Source organism: Ciconia boyciana, chromosome 17 (genome assembly GCF_034638445.1).
Source record: "Ciconia boyciana chromosome 17, ASM3463844v1, whole genome shotgun sequence".
Taxonomy (NCBI): domain Eukaryota; kingdom Metazoa; phylum Chordata; class Aves; order Ciconiiformes; family Ciconiidae; genus Ciconia; species Ciconia boyciana.
The window spans coordinates 11,518,366-11,542,690 of NC_132950.1; the positions used below are offsets into that span (position 1 = coordinate 11,518,366).

General features: G+C 50.1%; 1 protein-coding gene across 13 annotated transcripts in view; it reads right to left on the reverse strand.

Moving 5' to 3' along the window:
- Positions 1-24,325, reverse strand: part of MSI2 (musashi RNA binding protein 2) — a 259,702-nt gene that overhangs the window by 84,184 nt on the left and 151,193 nt on the right. For all 13 annotated transcript variants that reach the window (XM_072881752.1, XM_072881749.1, XM_072881753.1 and 10 more), the window contains one exon: positions 17,631-17,679. In XM_072881752.1, the coding sequence (XP_072737853.1) occupies positions 17,631-17,679 (49 nt within the window). The remainder of the gene's footprint in view (positions 1-17,630; positions 17,680-24,325) is intronic.

Here is a 24,325-nt window from a genome sequence, read left to right on the forward strand (position 1 = left end):
CAACGGGATACAGAATGTATCGACACACACCAGGGAGGATGGAAATCCAGGATGCAGAGCTCCAGCTGCAAAGAGCAGTTTTTGAGATATGTGGTATAAGAGGGTCTTTCCTCCCCTCCGCGAGCCGTCCGTGAGGCACAGCATCGCACGCTCACCCCGGGCAGGAGCGGGGACTTCACTCCTGTCGCTGCTGCACATCTTCATCCTGGTATTGTGCAAGGCTCGGTACGTGTCCCAGCCTCTCAGGCCCTGCACAGGATGCAGGATTACTTAATCCTTGTGGTTCTTCTGAGGATGAAGGTGTCTTCACACGTAAGTGTCCTAAGTTTAACACTTAAGTTTTCAAACGCAATTAAGAAAAGCTACGAAAACTGCCAACTGACTTGGCAAACAGACCGAAGTAATGAGGAGAAGGACCCGGCCCTTGGCCTGCTGAAAAACAGGTCCCTTTTCAGCGCCTCAAGTTGAGCATCCTAAAAAATCACAGGCGACTGCTGGAAACCCTTGGCCGCCAGCTGCTCCGAGGCGGGAGCTGCCAGCGCGGTGGCTGCCTGCGCTGGAGAGGGCTGCTCCCCCCGCCTGCCCTGCAGCCATGCCAGCGACGCCGGGGCGGCAGGCTGTCAGCAGCAGGGACAACAGCTCTGCGGGACGGGACCAAAACCACGAGACAGCCCCAAGCTTCCGCGTTTACCTCTGGTTAAAATAAAATAACTCTGCAGCCCGCCCGACACACGGGTCTTTTGGTGGCAGAACCAGCCGTGGCAGCACCGGCCCCGACCGCCGCCTTCTGTCCCCGATGCCGGCACGGGGGAGCGTGTGCTGGACCTGCGCCACGGTCAGAGGGACCCGGCCAGAACCAGGACCCGATTCTGGCATGTGCCAAAGTTGGCTGTGGGTGACACAGCACGACAGCAGGTCCAGCTCTACGGGTGGGGTACAGGCTGCCCTAAATAAAGTGCATCCCCCCCTCCCTCATACATGCTGCTGCACTTGTGACCGCTGGCCTTTTTCATGTATTTTTCTTCCTTTGTTTTTTATTCTTTCCACTTTTTACTCAATTGGCCCCCGTGTTTACAGCTCACTACACCACAAATCCTTATTTCATGTCACCCACTGGCCCAAGCTGTCCCCACTCACTGTTTCTCCTAGACAAGTTAATAAGATGGAAGGCTCCCCGGAGGCCTCGAGCCAGCGAACATTATCACTTGGAAGCAAGGCAGAAATACTGACACATCGGAAATGACTTCAAGCCTATTAATTACCCTTTCTTCTCTGGCAGATCTTTGAGAGAGAGCTTGACAAATTGAAAGGCAGGAGAGATCATCCTTCCCTGCCCCGAAAGAGCCCCCCCCCATCAACAAAAGCAAAACACCCCCCCAACCTTCTTTGTTTTGTTATCAATTAATTCATCAAAAATTAGCTGAAACAGAGGCTGCCTGCTAGCGACAGATCTGCCCTTTCTCTCGGCCCTCCCGTTTCCTAGGGGCCAGAGGAGGCAGGATGCGGACCCGCAGCCCCACGGGGAGCGGGAGCGGCCGACGGGGACGGCGCTGGCTGGGCAGCCCGCGGGCGCAGCGGCACCGCTCTGCATCCGTCGGAGCGCACGGAAAATCAGCTGCTGCTGCAGCGGGAAAGCGGGCCTCAGTTTGGAGCTCCCCATCGCCGAACGTCAATAATCGCCATTAACAGATCGAACCTGGTAGCCCAGATGCACTTTAAAACCTTAGTGAATACCCCCCAGCCCATTCTTCCCCTCCCTCAAAATGTATTTTAAAATCCTGGCTGGCATAATTGATCCTAATTATTGTAAGCATGAGATATTAAATGCATTCCTACACGCAACGTGGCTTCAACTATGGGCTTTCAGCAAAGTCTATTGTATAAATAAATGACTGGATTTCTTATTCAAGAGCTTCAGGTTTGACAGTATTAATTTTGATGCAAAGTAGCCACGCAAGTCAAGATAGAGTCACTACCTTCCACTACGGCTTTATTTTTAAGGTAATTTTCATAATTTCTGGTTTAAAAAAACCCCTACAAAATAACTTGAACAAAAATCTTCAAGCCATTACCTAGAAAACTATCATTAAATCATTTGTTCATTTTTATTAGTATCATTGTAATTAAAGAGAATCATATTTCAAAAATATATCTTCAACGGCACTTATCAAAACCCATCCCTGCAGCCTATCAATTAGTATTACAATAACCTTGCTCCCTTGTTGCCTTCGCTATTAGCATTTTGATTGAATGTCTGTTGAAAAGTGACTGGTAACAGAAGATTGTGTTCAGAAAGTAATGTTTCTTTATTCGCTTTCATTGAAGCTTGTCTAGTTGTCTCCAGTCCCTACTCAAAAGAGACAAGACAGTTCCAAAAGCAGTAATTTTGATGCGGGATTATTTTTTTCCTTCTCTGCGAGGTGAGATAGATTGGGTTAGGTTGGACACAAATGCTATTAAATTACTTGACAGCAGATTTGGGGTCTGCTATCGGCTCTGACCTAAACACACTCGAACACGCACAAACTACCGGAGAGGTGTCATGGCAAGAACAGCCGATACACGTGCCCCAATAAGCTGGGAAAACACGAACCACAGGTCTTTGCAAATGACCTTTCAAGAGATTCGATAATAATAATAATAATTAATAATGCATGAACTACACGGGGAAGTTTTTGGCTATGTTTATTACTAGTAGTATTCAATGTAAAAGGCAACAATTTATTAGATAACCCTTTGCACTTTGGGAACGTATCACTGCAACTCGGAGAGACTTAAGTTCGTCAGCCATAATAAAGCCTCTAACGAAGGACAGATCTGTAACTAACGTCATTACGGAGGGGAAATGGATGCATTCGGCAAGTACCATGAATTATAAAGACAAGACTTCATTAAATCTACCATATTAAAATAAAAATGACCTGCCATGCCAGACAGGTCTATTTACTGATGTTCCCACTGCTGATCCCTTCCCCTGATAAAACACATTCCGCAGGCACAGCCAACAGTTATCCAGAAGCATTTCGATCACTTGGACGTGCTGGAAACTCGCAAGCAACACTGAGTCGCCCTATAAAAACACCACGATCCCAAGGGTTGCTTCTGGGGCTTCGAGGGGAAACCAAACCGACCCCACCGCTGAGTCACCCTCCTGCCTCTCCCCCGATCTCCCCTAAGCCCTCTGCTTCCAGCGCGGCGGCGACGACACTCGATGAGAGCGATAAGCAATTTAGCGGGGAGGAAAGAGAGGGGAACGTTCAGCGACCGTTGGCATTGCTAGGACGGGGCTGGTACCGACCCCTGCTAAAACATCCGCCCCCGCAAAAGAACGGCGTTCACCGCGCCCCGAGGAACGCGATGGGGTCGTGGAGGTCCCTGCTGCGGGGGCTGCTGCGGCCGGGGGGGCTCAAAGGCAACGGCCGGGCCGGGCGAGGGGAGGGGAGGAGAGGACCCCAGCTGCGGAAGGCACAGGCCGGTCCCACCGTGCTTCCTCCCCGTCCTCAGCCTCCTCCATCCCACCCGCAACCCAGCCCAGCTCCTGCGCTCTTCACGCTGCTCGGGAAGGGTTTTCAAAGCCTCTCGCCTCCTCAGCGGCTCCGTCTCCGCTGGCAGTCAGCCAGGAGTGTATAATGGTGGCAGGTAGCAATTTCATTTTTAAAATGCACTTATCAAAGATTTAAGGTGAAAGATAAGAAGAGAATACTAAATCATCATAAAGGAAACATTGTATAAGGCATAGTTTTTGACAAATCAAAACAGTTATCAAAATGAAAAGGTATGAATATAAAAACAAATGGAGCCAGCGCTGAGGAGAGGAGGAGGGAGCGCGCCAGATTTGGGAGACATTGATCAGATTTCAGGTTTTCTTGGCAAGCCTCAAAGCCTGTGAAGAACGGGAGCAGCGACACTTTCACTGTCGTTTCAAAACAGACATAAAATGCCAGGTACGTTTATATGTGAGCGTGTACACACACATCTATACACAAACACGTGCTTATTTATATGCCTTTTCATATAGATACATATTTTTCATACCATTACCCACGGCTGTTGGGTGCTTTCATCAAAGTCATCTGACCTGGAAAGCATCTGTTGTTAATACCACTGTTTTATTATTTATCAAATCCATTTCTTCATAGAATGACTAATTTCATACCCACAGCTGCTCCCATCTTCCCTCCGCAGCTGCTCCTTCCCCGAGCAGCCAGGCAGGTTATCAGCCCACCTCCATCTCCCCCCACCCACGTGCTGCTTCTGAACCCTCCCGAACCCCAGGGCCGGGAACGGAACCAGCACTTTGTGCTCCTGCCCTGCAAGGGACAAAGCGAAATTAGGCCAAACGGCCGGGAGAAAACCCGTGCGGCACCGCCGGGAGGGGGGGAACGGGCTGCTGATTCGCAAGAAAACAAGTCCCACACTTTTGTAATCTGAGTTTTTTTTTGTTTTCCTGCAACTGCAGGGAACTTCCAGAGACTGGAGGAAAACAAGTGTTTTTACTTCTTTGTGCCCGCAGGACACAGGACGGAGCTTGCCAGCAGGATCCCTCCTGCAAGCCCTCCGCTCCAGGGACAGGCTGGCACTGAGAGCAGAGACCTAAGCGGAGGGAAATGGGCTTGCAGAAACAGAGAAATCGGCAAAAGCCAAACCCACCTCCCATACCTTTGAGTGATTTTAGCTCATCCGAACTTCCTGCGAGCTGACGGGGGAATATTCGTTGCTACAATGACGCTTAAAGCGTATTCTCTTGCCAGGCTTCTCCCTACAGACCCTGCCCTAATTTTGAGCGCGCCGTTGAACACGTGTGTTCACGTGTGACTCGTGCAATGGATGAGGACGACGGTTTCCATCGCCAGAGCCTTGCTGCGACTGAAGTCAACCACACAACTCTCAAATGACTTACAGCGGGGCCGGCGACGGTCCCGCTAAGAGAGGTGAATATGGAGAGGTGGTGCCACGGTCAAAGCGCAAGCCACGGAGTCAGACCCGGATCCGTGCTCAGCGCCGACGGGAGCCACAGGCAAGCGAGTTCATCGCCCCGTGCCCGCGATCCCCACACCTTACCGGCTTCACTGGGACCTTGCAAGGCTTAATTCACTACGTGCCTGCAAAGAGCTTTGAAATGACTCAAGGGAAGGCTGCGCAGGGTTAGTAGTATCGTATCTGTTCTCTCCTGGTCTTCTTCCAAAGCAGAGAAATGATGAAGCTATTAGCATGGATAGGTGTTTTAAAATGGAGAACGATCTGTGAATTATTACATTAGTTGAAGGTACTCTTTCTGGTCCAGAAAACACTCAATAAATTAAAAAGAAAAAAAACCTCACAACCCAAATCCGCCGACCTGCAGTTTTCTGAAAGAAGCTGTTTTTCAACTTACTTATTCTATTGGATCCAGCAAAAAAAGTGCCAGATGTTCGTACTTCAGCTTATATATACAAAAAACATACAGAATAAGCAAAATCACTCCTTGCCAGTACATATTAATCAATCTAATTAAAGAAATCTTCAGCCAAAACTTAACATTTGGGGAAAACTGCTATCGAGCACAGGTAAGAGGGCACCGACGCAAATCGGCATGGACCCTGTGCGAGCTCCGTGCGACACAACCCACCCGGTGTTATCCGCATGCCCCGCGTGCCCCGGGAGGCTGTGCCCGCCACCACGACCTCTGGATCTCGAGATATTTGGGGAAGCAAGGTCAAAGGTTCTCATCTGAAGAGAGGAAAAAAGGAGAAGATGAAACACTGGAAGAATCACTCTTTTTAGAGACATTTTGTTCTTCCCTTGCTGCCGGTGGGGAGGTGAAGACAGAGTTACAGGAATCAATCCTTGCCATTTCGGCCAAGAAGGGGGAAGGAGCCAGTAAAGCAAAGGGCAAAGCCAAGCTCAGGCACAGCCTGGCGATCAGTGCTTTTCCTTCCTAACGAAGCGGGAGCCGAACGCAACGCCGTCACCTCACATCGTCGGTGCGAGTCAGGGCTCTCTGTCCTTCGCTTGCAGCTACTTGCCACGGACTCATCAAAGCCAACAGATGCACAGTGATTCACAGCAGCAAACTGTTTGCCCTTGCAGCTCCTATTTGTTCAATTCCCAGGGCAGGAACTCAGCTCTAACTGCGGTTCAGGGCTTCCAATTTTCTCTCGGTGGAAAAGCCCCTGAAATGCAGGATACACGGATGCAGCCGAGCCCTCAGGTAAGAGCCGCTGCCTGCTGCAGGGCTCTGTGCAAGGAGCGGCAGGACCCAAACCCTGCCTGTGTCAAGGTCACCACCTGCAAACCACCACGGTGACGCAGGGCAGGGACACGGTGTTCCCAGCGGCCGGAGAGCCGGCAGATATGCTGGGGCTGCAGAGAACTGCAATGGCCTGTCCCTTCTCCCACTCACAGGAGTCAGCAGGCTCTCCAGGAGCACCAAACACCTGCAGAGCCTTGCTCTGGCACAGCACAAAACCAGGGCTGTATCAGAGGAAACCAGAGAAAAGCAACGGGCTTTCTTGGCCTACTCTGCAAGAATATTTTCATCTGTGAAATCCTGGACAGCCTCCCGTGCAAAATCACTGCCCGCACCGACGGCTGCCTCTTCCCGCACGCCCGGCCAGCCCTGCAAGTGCGAGATGGCTCCCACAGGACGCCGGGCTCGTGCGGGCACCGAGACCCTCGGGCTGGAGCTACGACACCGCCAGCTCTGCGGCCACCGAAACCAGGCAGAAGAGGATCATGGATGTGCAGCGGATTGAGCCGCAAACGCTCCGGGGAGCGAGACGGCAAAGGGGCAGCGGCAGCCGCCTGCCTTTACCTGCCCAGACACATCAGCCGGCAGGCGAGGGCGTGCAGGAGGGAGAAGGCTAAAAGGGAGGCTGGCGAAGCTGGAGCAGGAGGCGAGGAAGGCTCTGCGGGACCTGCCCTGAGACCAAGCACAGCGTTACTGCAGCACACGTTTTACATATCTAAGCTAGTAATTTTAACAGCTTCTAATTTGCTAATACAAGAGGATTGATTAGGTGGAATGTATCCACGCAAGAGCTGTAAACCGTTAATTGCAGGGTAGCAATGTTTCCATTTACACACCCCATTGCCAAGCCCTCCTTCAGCAGCCGTCAGGCGAAGGTTCTGCCTCGCAAAAACGACCCCAGGAGCAATCCCTGCTCCCCGGGCACAGAGCGGGGCCCGGCTCTGCCACTCGCTCGAGCACACCCAGCCAGGTCAGCAAGGCAGGGGCGCATGTTCACGTACCTGCGCAGATGCACCCTACAGCTTGGACCGGCATCCCCCACCTGAATTACCAACGCTTAAAAATAAATGCCCAGAAAAGCAGAATCACAGCCGGGGATGGCGGGGACAGCGGAGAGAGATGGTGTGGCAGAGCCCGCTCGAACAGGAGGTTCAGGGGTAAAAGCCTTCCCTTGTGCCACCAGCACCACATTGCTGCTGAATCTCAAGATCTTTGGGGTAGGGGCTGTGTTATCTGCCTGTTTAAACAGATCACCAGGAGGCTTTACCTATGGCAACGACCTTGTAAAATTAAAGGCTTCAGCAGCATCCGGGTCCCGGGCGTGAGCGAGGTGGCAGCCGCTGGAAGTGATTTACTCCAGGGACTGCACTGGGCAGAGGGAGGCAAACCAGCCCCTCTTCTGGGACACCAAACGGCTTCGGCTCACCGCCTCTCAGCCTCCTCAGGCTGCTGGGAACGTCCTCCTCACCTTCAGTAAAAGCTTTATTATCAAAACCAGCAGATATAAAGCACAGATATGAAAAAAATAAAAAGCACACCTCCCCCCAAGCATATTTGAGAGGACTCACCCAGTCTGCTTTCAGCGATCCACTGGGAGAAGAAAACAACACACCAGGGAGTGAAAGCTGCGCAGTGCGTCTCAATATTTTCATATCACATTTTTGGGCACGGGCATGCTGTGAGTAGCTGCCTATTTTTCTCAAGGTCACCACGCTGATTTTAATTCCGCTCGTTGTATTAAGACTGCCCGTCTATGTAAATGTTGCATTTTGTTCTCCTCCTGTTTCTGGCCTTTCCTCAATTAACATTTTCAAATAGTCCCACAAGACTTGAAGCACTACCTGCTAATCACTTCGCTCCTGCATTCTGGGAAGCAAAAGGGTTTTGGTTTCATCAGCTGAGTAGATTCATAAGCAAGAACTTATTCACGGCATTTAGGGTTTCTTTCCATTCACAGATCATCAGGATTTTTGCTAATTTATCTGTCACTCAAGCTGGCTGCTCAGTAGTGACAATAAAGATGGCAAACTGAAGTCGTATTAAAATGACCTCACTGTCTTCTCAACACAGCTTCGGCTGGGAAGATTACCTTGCCTGCTCCTAACACAAGCACTCATCCCGCCAGAGCTCGCATACCGACTTTCTGCAAGTGCAACTGAACCGTTAGCATAATCTTAAAAAAGTTCTTAAACATTTGCACAACTGCTTTACGCTTCCTGAAGAACCTTTCAGAGACGAGAAAGGCTCCACTGATTTACTTTGCACTCTCCAATATGACTGAGGTCTAACTGCATTAAGTTATTGATACTGTTCAGTACTAAGTGAATGGGAAGATTTTTCTTTTTCAGCCAGCGACTGTTAACCGCAGCTCTGTGGGAAGGAAATGCCCCGTTTTCTGCTCGCAGTCCTGCTATGTCTAGCCCTGGATGCCACACAGATACCGTCCGTGGGACCAACGCTGCCATCTCCCATCTTTCTGTGTCTCTGCTTTTCCATCTGAGGCATCTGGGTATCAGCCTCTGGTGATCTGCAAAACCATCATTTATTGCATCCCAGAAAGCTTAACTGATGTTTGAAAAGCTATTTAATACCTTCTGTAAACAGGTGCCACAGAAAATGCTAAATTTCCTCCCGCACACCTCTTCCTTCCTGCAAGTTTCACGGTCTGGCTCTGACCCTCCCTTCCTGCGGTCGTTTCCATCACGGGGCGAGAGCAGGACGTTGCCTCCCGCGTTGGTTAGCGCCCGACGCCGCTCTGCAGAGCTGTCGGTGACCCAGCGCTGGCCATCAGGGACGCCGGCCTTCACCTCCCCGCCGTGTCAGGGAGGGAGAGCACCCAGGCCTGAGCCTTTCAGTCAACGTCTCCCCTTGTTACCACCTGTATTAGGGCTAATTGAAGGGAGGTTGGATAAATTAAGAAGGTCAAAAAGGTCCGGCTGTGTAGGGCTCTCCCTCTGGGGAGAGGGAACTAAATAATTTGTTTACACATTAGCTATGAAGACAAGATACAAATGAGTTTTACAAACCTACTGTCCTTTACAATATACTTTTAAGTTGAGATTTACCTTAAAGTCTGATTGTGTAACTGGAGAGTTCCAAACTAATTGCTGGGCTGTGTTTGCAACCTTTACTGGAGGTTGGCAGGATTTTTTTTCTTATTATTATTGCATTTGTTTGTTAAACAAGAAAATAAAAATGTCAAGCCATCTCCCGAGTGCTGCTGGCAAGCCGAGTCTCTCCCCTTCTTTAGAGAAAGCAGTTGCACACATCTATTCCTTCGGTGCGTCCCGGCCAGTGCAGCTGTTCGCTCTTTCTCCTCCTCTGGATGTAATTTTCATTACTGGTATAAAATTAAGCAATAAGGTATGACAGACAGTACATAGCCGGGCAATTATTCCAAGCCTCAGGTGGCGTTATCCAGCACGAGGCTGGGGGCAGAATGACTGTAACCACCCGAGACGTTCAATAATCGCCTTGAAAAGCGTGGCCAGGAGCCTTATTTGCTATTCTGAAACAGAGTCTACTGGGATGCAGGGCTCATACTGGCTTGAATGCATTTATTTTTACACTTCACGTAAGGTGCCCTGATGCAGCAGCAATAGGTGCTGGCCAGGAAATTAAAAGACAAGGGAGATGGATCCAAGAATTGGCAGCTTTTCCTTTCTGTTTTGTGTTTATTAACACCAAAGGAGGGAGCAGCACCAAACCCGTCGAGCTTGGGGCCACTGGCACGCCGCCGTGCGAAAGCCACCACCCCGGCAGCGGCTGTCACCCTGGCCCGGGGGGATAACGCTCACGGTCCCCACTGCCCGATGCAGAGGCTACAGCAGAGAAATTGATGCCAAATGGGAGACTGGTGGGACGTGGCCACCCGGCCCCGAGAGCGGGGCTGAAACCATGAGCCCCTTCCCCGTGCTCCATCTCACCAGCCACAGCCATCCCACCTCCTGCCTTGGTTCCACTGGGATGGAGGTGAACTCACGACACGAAGCAGAGCTGTGAATACTGCTCTTCAGTGTTGCAGCCGTTAATGTGTTTTACGACATGAATATTTATAAGTGAGGATGTAATATTTAAAACATACACATATAAAATATTAACATGGCACATGACATAGCTGCAATCTAAATAGATAAGTATGACTGATGGTATTATCGCTCAGCCATCACCACTTTCACCGATAGGTCTGTAAATGGTAAATAATATTAACTAATGAATCTTCACAGCCCTCGTGTGAAGTTTTGAAGCAAATATTTGCTTAAAAATCACTCTAAAAAACCCTGTCTGCAGCTACTCCTCCCTCTGATCCTCTGTGCCTTTGGCAGAAGATAAACACCCTGCATCTCTATGCATCAAGGGTTAAAGTCTCTCTCCGTGTTGCAAACCGTGGGTCCCCAGGATGAATTTCACCGGCTAGGGAGCGGCGAGGCTGAGCCGAGCGAGCGCTTCCCTCAAAACAACTGCACTCTCTGGAGTCCCATTTGTGAAGTGATACAACTGACAAGGGAATAAAAGCCCGTCTCATCTAGGAAAGCAATAACAATAATACCGCCTCCATTTATATCCTATGTCACACTTTTCATCCAAAGCCCTTAAAGCACTTTATGCTCTAAAAAAAATACCACCACCGTGTCTGTGGATGCTTTTCCAAAATCCCGTGGGTCAAACCTGGCCAAACAGCAGCTCTCCCTTTAGCCCCGTCCTTCTAAAAGCAAAACTATGTGAGCAGACGAACGGCTCCCTCTGAGCTGTCCTCAAAGCACTCAGTACTATCACCAGGCTGCTGCCAAGAAAACCTACGCTGAAAATGACCAAATTAGGCAATTATTTCTATATATTTTAAATACTCTTTACTCAAAACTGCCTGGGGATGTATTTTTAAATGCACATGACCTTGCCTTACTTGAGGGAGATGGGGATAAACAAATAATTGCAGCAACTCTTAATTATATTTATATCTCATCTATAAAAATGTCAATTATAACTTCAGAGGTCAACTACAAAACTGAGGTTTTGGCAGCCAGACAGAGCACAAAAGGCTATTTTTCTCCTAAGAAAAGCATCATCCTTTGGCGAGGCACAGACGATATCTCACTAACAACATCACTCCTGTCTCTTCCAATAAATACAACCATTATGCCAACTGCTTCCACCTGGACAATTACTTTTATGCACTGAAATCTGCTAGATGGGGATGGTGCAAACACGAAGCACGACCCTCACGTTCCTCCCCAAGAGCAGAGACCGTGGCAAGGAGACACTCCTGCGCGTGGTCTCGGCAGTATGAGGTGCACAAATAATTCAGTCTGGATTCCGCGGTTTTCGATCAAACCCAAACCTCGGGCACACCGGTCTCCACGCGGCCGCAGAGCTCCTGCGTCTCCAGGAGAAGGCTGCTGCGGTGCCACGCACGGGTGCCGGGAGCCTCAGCGTGCCCCGCTCGAGGGCACGGTGGGCAGCCCCCGGGCGCTGCGGGGGCTCGGGAGAGCCTGGTCGGAGAGCACCCGGGGAGCTGCGGGCTGAGGGCTCAGCCCTGCTTCACACGCGGAGCTGAAGGGACGCTCACCCGCGATCCAGCCCCTCGCTCACACGCGGGGATGCCACCCAGCCCAGGACAGCCCAGCCCCTGCCCGAGGCACCCTCCTTGCAGGCAGGGGAAACAACGGCAGGTTTGCAAAAACTGCAAAAATCCAAGTCATTTTAAAGCTCTGCCACAATCAATGCCTGTCTTTTGGAGATGTTTTAACCCCTAACACAGAGGATATTGTTTGTATCACGCAGACAGCCTTGCCTTTTTAAAATTTTGTTTAGTTTTAAGATTAAAGAAGTCCAAATCACATGCTGTCACTTCCCTCCTCTCTCCCCTGCCATTCCTAACTGTGCGAGAGAGAGTTAATTGATATGAAAATAACTCTGGGGGCTGTATGGCTTTGAAAAACGTATAGCGTTACATTCAATACCGGCAATTACAGCTTGGGGGATTCAATCACTCAAAATCTTTATTTGTCTTTTTGCAAGTTCAAGACGTGGGACTGTCGTGACGCACGCCGTGGACAGCTTCTGGAGCAGCTGATGGCTACAGGCAAGCACAAAGCAAGCACACGCTGGTGGAGAGCACCAAGGCTGTCACCAAGAGCACCCCATTACAATAACTAACCAACATACCACCCTCTCTTGACTCATCTCTACCCTCATGCTTAAGTCGCAGAAAGAAAGGGGAGAAAGGGGAATAGCCAAACAACTTCATCAGGAGACACTCCACTCTGCTGCATTTTCCCTTCCCCAAAATGTACACAGCCTGGGAAGGGCCGAGCCTGCTCCCGCACCCCTCGGTTCAGACACTTTCATCTAACCCTTCCTTCCTCCCTCCTCCTAAGCAGCCCGCCGCGTACGGCGTTTTTTCTCAGCTTTGCTGGATACAACAAACAAGTCTCCTGCTGCCGGGGTTTGGGGATCGCCCAGCACGGGCAAAGCACAAGGGCAAGGCAGCCGCCCCGTCCAGCTCCTGCTGTTCGACGTGCTCGGCAGCAAATTGGTATGCTTTCTGGAGCTCCCTTCCGTAATGAAGTTAGAAGGACATCATCATCTTGCCAGGCTCCCTCCAACCCCAAAGATCAATAACTAATGCTGAACTCCAGATTTTATCTGCACTTTGCAAGGGTAACAAAATAACACCACCCTCTTTTTTTTCTTTCCAATTACTAAATCCTTTCAAGATTGACCCAGTAATTTTCAGCTCTATGAAATTTTAGGCAGTGAAGAAAGTGATGAAAGTGATCTTCCAGAGTGTTTGGAGAACTTCTGTGTGTGGTTTTGCTCCCTGTACAGAAGTGCAAAAGTACAGTACAGGGTACAGAAGTAGAGGATTACCAACACTTTCTTTCTAAAAAGAAATGGCACCTTAACTGAGCTGACCCAGAGATATTTGCCTTCTAAGTGCTAGTTCATTGCGTGCCCGCTATCACAACTAAGTGGCCAAAATAAAAGGAGGACCCTTGCAAGAAGACATGGCACCCCAACGAAGCCAGGGATTGTTTGACCTACAATACTCCAAAACTTAACCACTCCTTCAATTAAATACTCACAGATTTTGTAGCCTGTCATTAATATGGCTAGACAGATAGGCATGAAATGCAATAGCTCTGAGTCTTATTTTCCTTAGAGAACATCCAGGAATAGTTGGACATTAAAAAAGAAAAAGACACCAGCAGAGGCAACAACGTGGTTAGCTTGATGACATTTTTAATGTTATAAAAGTTATGGGCTCTATTGGCAAGGCATTAAGTTTTATTTTGGGTGGGGTTTTCAAGCCTTCCCAAGGTATTAATAAAAACTGTTCAACGATGAGCAGCTTTAAAATTCCTCTTGCTATGTCTGGTTAACTCTGTGCATTCCCACCAACGACGCGGTGTTGGCCCAGTGCCGTGCGTGCAGGCGCGTTACACGCTATCAGAATACACACACCCGAGTCACACGCACGTGCCAGAATTATGTCAACAAATATTCTCAATTTGCTTGCAAGGCAATTTATCTTGCCTCCTAGCAGTAGGGAGTGAATTTTAATACTTTTCCTTTCCCTTGCCTGCGTTGATTATTCTAGGCATAGACTAACTACAGTAAACCACAACGGATATTTTATCTGCCATTTCTCTTTCCCTTGGCTAATTTGAAGATACAGATTGCAACCCGCAAGTGGTTTTAAGAATTGCCATTAACACTGTTGCTGCACACTACTGCATTTTAAACATGTTTCCAACACAATCAGAATGTCACAATTGGTAAAATCTGGGGTGATTTTATAAACGATTGATGCAGCAGAACTCGCTTCATCACGACAGCCCACTAGCCAGTTTATTAGCCTGATTAGTGGTAGCTACCTGTACAGAGCAGGAAAAAATGCCTGAAAAGACTAGATAAATTCAAGCGTGGAGATGAAGACGACTCTCTCCCCTGCCTTTTACACTTGTTTCTTCCTTCCACCTGTACTTGGCAGAGGTAAAGACCCGGGGCTCAGACTTTCATGCCCCTCTGGCAGCTGCCGCAGCCACAGCAGCACAGCCCCTCGACACCGGCCGGGCTTCACCCGCTCGCAGGAATTTTGGCTAATCCTGGTGAATAAGCAGCATTGTCCTTCACCCAGCAAAAGGGTAAGGCTGTTCCCTGGGATACAGCCTCACAAACACAGCTGACCCTCCTGGGTGCCAGAGAACTCCCTCATTTTCTGGGAGCAGGGAGGGGGGGTCCAGCCCACCCTGATCGCTGGATGGCACAAGCAAGCGGGACAGACCCGGGTCCGGAGCCTGACTCCAGTGGAGCATACGGGAGGAGTGGGCAACATCACCTCCACCTAAGGGCATTTGGAGTCTGCTTTCGGTCCTTGTGGGCTCTTTGTTCCTCCCTGCTTAGGTCTCGTCTAGGAGCTTACACAAGGATGCTAAGGGGAAGAGAAATGTTATGGCTTGCATGTAGAAAAAAAAGGCTATTAAAAAAAATTAACCACTGAAATAAATTTACAGAATTCCTGGGGAAAAAAAAGGAAGACCTGTTGCCTCTCGTCTTCAACACACATCACGGGGAAAAAGCCCTTTGTGGAAAAACCAAAAGGTTTCATGGCAGCTACGGTGCCCCCTGCATCTGCAGCCCTCAACTTCAGCAGTTACGGACCTTTTCTCCAGGTAAGAGAGTGGAAAGATGCTTTTGAAAGAGGAACCCGTCCTCTGGGGCTCATCGCTCAGCTTCACACCTGATAGCGGGGCTCCCCAGCGCACTACTCCAGCTTCCCCTAAGAGCAGAGAAAAGCTGAACCGGAGCTGTTAGAGCAGAGCTCAGCACCAGCGGAGCACAAACACCAACGCTCCCCGGTGCCCTCACGCCTTGGAAAGTGCTTACAGCAGCACAGTGCCACGGGCGGGGGACAGAGGAGGGATCACCTTGAGGTACGCGGGGAAGAGACGAGCGTCTTGCTTGCAGGAAGCAAAGGAAGGACTAACACACCATTGCTCTATTTTTAATGTCCCTGCAGAGTTTCCTGCCTACCCTGGCAGTGGAGCCCAGTCAAGGCAGGCACAAGCTGTTGAAGAGACCAGCGGTGAGTTCGGTGGGCAGGAACAGAGCTCGCTGCAGGCACAGCCAAGAGCCCCAGTGGGAACAAACCTCCAGGATTTGGGACATTTCAGCAAATGGAGACTTTCTCGCCCCGTCTCTGGAGCAGAGCCCTTATCTGGGGACGAGGCAGCTGCTGGGGCCACCCAGCCCTGCCGATGGGCTGCAGTTGTGCTGCAGGACGGGCTGACGTCCCCCAGGACAAGGTGTCCACGTGGAGCCCCCTGTGCCTCCAGCCTCCTGTGCCCTTGGAGAGGGATGGCAGAGACCTGCTCTGCAGGGCGACAGAGGCAGAGGCAAGAAACCGCAGGTCAGGGACTTGCAAATTGGGCTGCAAAGCCTCAAAAGGACAGGGCACGGAGATGAATGCCAGGACGCACTGCCAGCCTATCCGATGCACACCACGTAAACTTGCCAGGTTAAGAAAGTTTAGGAGAGGAAAACAAGGAATACAAACAGAAGCAGGCAGAAGACTCGCTGAAACACATTCACAGGCACCAAATCTGCTGAGTACGTGCCTTGCTGGGACCAGAGCCCCCCCAGAGCTCCCTGAGCCCAGCTGCCAGCAGACCACGTCAGAGCGCGGACGCGGGGCCCTTGTGCCCAGCACAAAAGCACCACATAACGCAGCTCTTAGATGCAACAAACTGTGCCAAGATCCCACATGGAGAAGGGTATTTATGGCCCGTTTAAGGGTGGCTGCAAAGAGAAGGGTGGAAAATTCCCTGGATATAAAAGGAAGTTGTCAGGGGTTGAACTTTCCAAACTATATAAGAGTTTTGAACACTTGGTTCCTGTTACAAAACTGATGGGCACTGGATGTTCACATGCCTTCCCTGGCTCTGAAGAGCTTATCTTTCCAAGCAAATCTTTTGCTCATTGCTGCTGAGTTTGCCAGGGTACTACAATCCCTGACTTCAGAGAGGGATCGGTGCCTGGGAGGGAACGGCTGGAGGGAGGGAACGCTGTCCTGGAGGTTTGCCTGACTCACCCAGCCATCTGCATGCACTGAGCTGCTTGTTAGGGCAAATATCAGAGCAGTGAATAATTCCGACAGCGCTGGGAGGTCAGGTCTTCTGACCCTGCCACGGAGACGAAGACGAGGCGAGGCGGCAGCGGCCAGGCACTCTGGGCTGCTCCCCTCTCCCGGTCCCAGGCCTCCCATTGCTGCCCGGCCGGGCGCAGGCTCCTTTACACCTTCTGGCAGCCTCCCTAAACAAACGGGCTACACACACCACTCCGAGTAGCTGACACACTCGAGGCCGAGACAATAACCGTAACAATCAAGCGAGCCCCCACAAAGAGTAAACTTAAGTGTCCGGAGCGAGAAGGGCAAACGACAAACCTCGGGGCCACATGTCCGTGCCATCGCACGGGGGCAGAAGCCACAATCTGCGCTGGCTTCCTGCACTGCCTCCAAACACACGACGTGCTAAAGCAGGAGACCAGTGGCATAAAATCAGTCTCGTTCGGAGAGAAGGGAAGCAGGTTGCAGAGCCTGCCGCCAGTGCGGTTTCTGGTGCCAATGTGAGAGCCCAGGTACGTTTTACCCCCACCCAGCTGAACGGAGGGGCTGCCAGGCTGCTCTCTGCCTGGAGCTCAGCGTCTCTGCTGCAGCGATAATGTGAACCACTCGCCAAGAGACAGAGGAGCATCATTTATTTCCACTGAAAGGAATGGCCATAACATTGAAAATAATCCTCAGCTCATTTTCACAGAACTGTACAAGCAATGATGAAACCTTGTCTCTCGTGTGAAATATGTGGAGGGAAATTCCTCTTCTGGAGATCCCGCTTATTCTGAGCTACCATCACCGGAGGAGAAGCAGTCCTCAGCTTCAAAACTCCAGCACGCTTGAAACCCCAGCGGAGGGGTTTAGCACCTTAATTTCCTGGTATCTCAGCTTAACTGGCCTTATGCCCAGCTTAACCTAAAGCTAGCCACCTTGGTACAAACCCTCTGCTTCCCTGCAGCCTCGCCGCACACAGCTCCCTGGGCTTTACTATCTCCAGGGATGCCACGGAGCCTCTCAACGGGTCCTCCCAAAGATGAGTCATTAGAGTGACCAGAAAAACCATCTCTAATAAGAAAACCCACGACACGTGGCATTACACACCAAACAGCCCTTCCTCTGCAACACCTGCAGGACGGAGGGAGCCGTCTCAAACACCAACGGCTCTGCTGATTTAGCACCACTGGGTTTAGCCACTGGGTCACTGTGTTGACACTGATTTTTGGCTGTGCTCACCATGCAGAAGCTGTCACAAAATGTGATGTCTGAGCTCCCGTTTCCTCTTACCTCTATGCCTGTTGGTCGTCTTGTCAAACATAAGCATGGCGTCCTCTACCTGCAAGACAGAAGAGGGGAGATGCGTGCTTTAACACACCGGCTGCATGGTTCGCAAAGACACAACAGACAAACTGGGAAGGGGAGACAAAGGCAGGAGCAGCCTCAGCTCGGGTACAACCGATGCATCAGATCTCCTTGCTTTTGCACAGAGTCAGCTCTTCCTTTTGGAAATCTGCTGCTTTCAACCCCCGTCCTAGCTGACATTTGATCCTAAAGAGGAAAAGCGAACGTTAAAAGTTCTGTTGCCCTAAAAAGCCAAATATCTAAGCAGCAATTCCACCTCTCTCAGCCCTTTTCCCTTTTGTAGGGAGATAAGGAAGGGCCAAGAGAGGAATCATGGATGCGAATCAAGCCCATGACTTCTCCAAATTAGAGTCACTGTCTTGGCTGAGAATTAGGAGGTTTCAAGAAGTATGAGCAGGGTAAAATCTGGTCAGCCAAGAAAGGTATTCAGAAGTTTTGAAAAGGCCTTTTGAAAAGCTAGAGGAACGAGGGGAGAGGGAGGAGGGAGAAAGTTTAATTCGCATCAGGCTTGGCATTTCCACTTCAGAAGAGAGATGACTGATGAAACGTATTGAAGTGCAACCAAATTGCTTTCAACTTTCATTACTATTTGCATGATTTATTCCACCTCCATTTAATCTGTGCAGCCACACCTCAAATTTTACACTTATTTTAGAAGGATGTTGTGCTGGGGTTTATTTTCCAGCGTTATTACATTTTAAACTGCTGCTCAGAGGCTGCCGGAGCTGGGGCAGGTCGGGCCTGCATGCTGCAGGAAACGTCCTGGGCAACCTTTCTGAAAAGAAATTACAGACTTGCTATTCCCCGTTTTAAACTAGAGGCTGATGAAAACCTGTATCACCGCTAAATTGCAGAAGATGTAGGGGGAAGGGAGAAGATCTTTAAAGAAAAGGTTTTATTCTTTAAAGGACTCGACTGGTTATCTGTGGGGGTGGGTTTTGGGGTGGGTTTTTTTGTTTGTTTGGGGTTTTTTTAGGCTTTTTCCCCAGTAATTTTTGTGGTACTTCCATGTTCTTATATTCTGGCTTCTATAAACCATTTATTTTAGGAAAGTGACTTACAATGCAGTTACATGCTCTCTTCACCTTACACAGTGCCACCAAAGGGTCCACCTTTCACCCCAGCTGCCCACGCCCGCTTTGTGCTGATCTCTTCCTTTCTGCCCACACATTTGCACAGCAGATCAAGGCAGGGAACCGCTCCAGGTTAAAATGAATGGCACTTTCTCTTCCAGGTTAGTTTTAAGTCAGTTCAGTTTCCCGGCAGAGCCAAACCGATGCTTGTGCTGACGCGAGGGATGGGCTGCTGCAGAGGGAGGAGAAGCCGCACCTTATGGGAAGGTGGGACCACTTTCGGTAGCTGTGCCAGCTTCTGCTACCTTAACCTGATCCTGGAATTACAGCAGGATTTGGAAGCTCCCACCTGGATAAAATTCACGGTTCAGGGAGTATAGTTTGACTGTAGTCCTCCTATGCAGGGGAACACACATCCAGCCTACTTCCGTGCAGAATTACAATCTCAGTCTTGGCTGGGCAGAGACATACTTTGGGAAGGGGGTAAAAACACAGCTTGAACCTCTCTTAACTACAGGACCGAAATACGTTCCAGGAGATAGTAAAGAAATACAGTGCAGCAAAACATTACACGGTGCCTAAACTCATCTAAAAACCTGACTCTGGTTAACTTGTTCTTAACTTTTTCAGTCAAAGTGGTTTGCAAAATGTGTTAGCAATGGCCTGAGATGGTGGAGAACAGCATGTCTCCTTGATACCCATCTTGAATGAGACCTAAAGATGCTGATGCACTGAAAAATCCAAACCATGTTAAGCACAGAGCCATTTGTCCTGCTGTCTTTCTTCACTCCAAGGAAGAAAACTCACAAGTATGAGCAATACCAGGAGGCAGATAAGGACAGAGCTGCCCTTCACCCTACCACCACCGCTTATCTCTGCTCCAGGGTTACGTTTGCGCAGCAATCTTTATTTTTCATTCTCACAGGTCTTGGCCTCACTGGAACCAAAAATTACATGTTGCACCTAATGCTGTTTCCTAGAGCATCGCGGCTTCCTCCGCCTCGGTCCACGCGAGCATGCTGACCACCCTTTTGTCCCCATACCCATCGCTGTTGCGGAAGTTTGAACATGCAACTCTTCCAGTCTAACCTTTCTGCCTCCAATCCCATACCAGAGCCCAGCGAGGTCTCGGACGCGCTGCAGCACAGATCCCACCGGCCCCGGGAGGTCCCTCTGTCCCCCGACCCGGAGGCTGCTGCTGTGTGCAGGCTGTCCTGGCTGGATCCACATGTTTCAAAGTGACACCTCCTCCTGCAAGGACGTTGCTGGGGACTTTAAAAAGGCTGCTTGTATCGCTGGTAGGGGGAGAAGGGACATAGGATGAGGCACGACAGGATTCTAACCTCGCTTTAGCATGGCCATGTCTCAGCCTGAAGTCTCCCAGCAGGCTGAAGCCTGAGCTGCAGGGTGCAAAACCCTCCCTCGGGCTCACACGTGGCCCGCAGCAGCACCGCCACGGGTCTGAGCCCCTTGTGCAGCCCCATCCTGCCCCTCCAAGTGCTGCCATGACAGAGGAGGGACAGGTCCTGGCGTGGGACCAGGCACCGGAGCGCGTGAGGGGGCTCCGGGTCCCGTTCCTGGTCATACTGGGGATCTGCAGTTTTGTTTGCCTCTCCCACCTGTACAACGTGCCGTGTCGTCTCACCCACCAGATACACGTCCTCTGGGCAAACAACGTTTTGTGCCATGTATACTAAGGCCCCGCTTCGCTGGAATGATGATCTTGGCAGAGATCTTTTTTATGCAAATAAACCCTTATTAGCAGTAACAAACGCAGCCTGCATGGGCTAATCCAGGAGATTTCCACCATGCTGGCTGGGACCCCGAGGAGCGCGGATACCCTGGAGGTGGGCGCTTCACCCTCCAAGCAGCGGCACCTACTTCTGGGATCGGAACAGGCGCGCAGCGACCTGCGAAAGGGTCGGCCCCGCCAGATCAAACCTGAAAACCTGCGAGGGGGGAAGCAGCTCTGCAGCCGAGTTTCAGATGCGGACCAAGCATGCCTTTAAGAAAAAATAATCAGTGGGGTGTTCTTTAAGCCAGCTGGTGCCCTTTCAACAATGTCTAATTGGTTATCTTTTCTGTTTCCTAAGGTCAGAACATTTTATCTCCGTCTCTGCCCTTTCTGAGTTTACCCCACCCTGCGTTATTTTTTAGGGCAGCCTTTGTACCAGAAGAATAGCCTCTTTCCTCCATAGTCCGGTGACACAATGAGACTTCTTGAAACCTCCTGAATAGATAAAGTGCAATGGCAAAAGGAAAATTCTATTAACGCTTTGCAAAATAAAACATCTAAGAGCTGGTTAGACAAGCAAGAGAAGAAAATCAATATGGAGAGGGCAGCGCGCTTAGAAAAACTTTTCACCAGTTGCAAAAAGGTGGCGAGGGTATGGGAGGGAGGGGGAGAAAGAAACTTATTAATTCAGAAAACCCATCAATGGTATGGAAATCTGGCAGAACAGCAAGAACTGAAACTAGAAGAATCTGAATATACAAAGGGCTGAATAGAATGAGAAAACCACACTGCCTCACACACACAGCCCGTTTCTCACGGTTCTCTGTGAATCAAACACAAGCGGCTTGTTCAAGTTTTCATCAAGGAGAAATAAGGGACACAGTCAAGGTAACCGGCAGTAAACCCTGTAGTAAGCAAATTGATCCCTATTTCAGGGGAAGGAAAAAAAAACAACCCACAGATGAAACTCAAGTAGATTCAGTAGCTGTTGACTGTCCAAAAGTTAACCCCCTCCTCCAACCTGAGGCTCCCTCGCCGGCCCAGTATTTTAAAGATGCTTGAACAGCAAGTTTTCCAGGTCTCAACTCAAAACACGCAACTAGCACCTTGCTTACAAAAGAGAAGAAAGTTTTCTCCAGGGGTAGGAACGGAACTGGAAGATGCAATCGCCACCTGCAAGGCTTGGCCGGGGTGCACCCAGGACTGTCACCCACCCCACGCTGCCAGCTGAACCCTGGAGGCAGCCACGGAAGCGGGCTCCTGGAAGCGTGTTCTCTGGGCACGGCGAAAAACAACACACCAGCAAAGAGCTGAATTTCACCAGTACCGGTGTGAGCTGCTGAGCCACCAAGCAGAGAGCCACGTCCCACCCAGCGCGCGCAGAAAGCAGCTGGCAATCCAAAAATGTGTATCTCTTTCCAGATGTAGCATGGCCCAATACGGAGGCTTAAAGGAGCTGATTAATTTCAATTAATTATTGGCATCAAACGAGAGTGTATTACAAAATGAACACAGTCTTAGCGCTTAAGGTAAATAAAATAATAATAATAATAATAATAAAAGAGACTTGCCAGATAATACCAGTTACAAATGGACACTTAAGCCCAACAGACTTCTCCTCTGTTCCAGCATACCCCATACATATATCCAATTTAGACCCAGTTTCTTATATAAAGCCTAACTAATGGGCTTTAGTTTATTTAACTTTTTTTTTTTCAATCCACTTGGGGCTCTGAGAAAAGGAAGGGCTATACCACTTCTTTAATCACTGCCTGGAAGGAGGAATAGGGGAGAATAGGAGGAAAGAAAAAAACCTGGAGGAGCCAAAGGCTTTAATAATCCTAACAGTTCCCAGGGTTATTTAAAATATGCCCAACCAGTTCACAAAAGGCTCCACAGAGATAAATGTATTTGATTTTCTTCCACTTTAATGGAGGCATACATTTAAAGCAACAAAACCAGGGTGACCTAAATAAAATGACTATTAATTGTACTCAGAAAGGCTCTGAATTTAATGCAACTGATCTAGCCCGGCACAAGACCACACAATATTCTCCATTCATTCCTCCCACTTTCCTCTTCAGGATTTTCACGGGGCAGTCCTGAGCAGTCAGAGATGATCAAACCCGGCGCCAGCCCATCGCCGCTCACCCCTTAATGAACAGGCTGAATCCTCCGCAAAGACCAGCAGCGATTCAGCAAGCTGCTGGAGGACAGTGCTCCAGACATGGGAGCACGGTGCTGCCACCAAAGGCTGAGATGACCGAACAGGATGTTTTCTGGACAACGTCATGCCTCATCTTGCATTTCTACAACCGCACGATGTCTGCACGGACCAGCAAACCCAGGAGGTGGTCCACGTCCACACAGCTTGTAAAGCCAACGTCCATTTACCAGGTGCCTGCATGCACACAGGAGTAACAACAGCCGCTATTTCACATCTCCAAGTTCTTTTTTTTCCCCCATTTGAATCAAGTTTACTCATCGAGTAATGCCTCCATGGGGAAACTACCAACTTCCGTAACTACACTGAATGGACACACAGCAGTCTTTATGCCTCACACTCCTCCTCATCCAGCCCAGGAGAGTTTTTCCTGATCCAAACCCTGAGTTTCTGACACGTCCAAAGCAGGTCGAGATGTTCCTGTGTTTCCCCCAAGTGTCCCCCCCGGGGCCGGGGGGGCTGTTTGCTTCCAACGTTCTCGAGCAGATTTGGTGCTACGTTCTCCATCCCTTCAAGGTAAAGAAGAATTAGGGCAGACAAATGAAATAACGCGCTGTAATCGAACACTGCGGCAATTCAGATTGGGTCCTGGGAGAAAAGAAATTACAGAAGGATGACATTCAGCTACACACAGCTGGGTTGTGTTCCTACCCCCTCCGTCCCCTGACTCCTAAACTTTACAGGTCTATCACTTCTTCTGCTCTCCCAAGAAAAGTGTGCTGGATATTCTGGTCTAATTCCTCAAATTATTTATACACACTGCACAACTCCTCCAATATTTTGCTTTCTGAAGCAGAAAAACCTCTTAGCTGCTAGTAAACTGTCAGGTGCTATTATTTTAAATGCGCATGTGAAATCTAAGCGCCAGCAACGTGCTTCTGCAGATTTACAGCCTCCCCCCACATAAATTAAGACAAATGCATATTGCATGCCAGACAGTTAGAAAAAATGGTTCCCCCACACCAGGCCTCTGGGTTTGATTACAATAGAATTAAACAACAAAACAAACACTTTAACCTTTTCCCCTCTTTCTGTCAAGCACGCCCTCCCTCCTCCCGGCCTGGCTCCTTCCCCTGATGAAGGCACCAAAGCACCCTCGCTCATCGCCCAGGCACCTTGGCGGCAAGGCTGGGTCCCTCCCCACCCCAGCCAGCGGTGTTTGCAGCACCGTGTCCCAGCACAGACGACCACACCGGACCACAGGCTCCCGACCCAGAGCGTGGCTGGTCCCCGTTCCACCACCCCACCACGCTCGAGGGATCCGCTCCTGCGCTCACTCTGATGGCTGCTGTCTTGGCCAACGCACCGGGGAGCAGACCGGAGACCTCCAGGGCCGAAAGCACGACCCGCTACAGCTTCACTAGGTAGCCCTCGCTCCCGGCTGCGTGGTGAGAGATTCAGATCCTCTGTGGACCAGGCACAATTTGCGTAGTGCTCCCCGGGGGGCTGGAGACACACAGTGAGGTCCCTCGCTGAGCACTTCCCAGCGTTTCGCAGTGACGACTTACCAACCGAGGACTGACATATTATGCACCACGATAATAATCAATGCCATACTGTGCAAGAACAAATTCCAGTGCTAGCAATT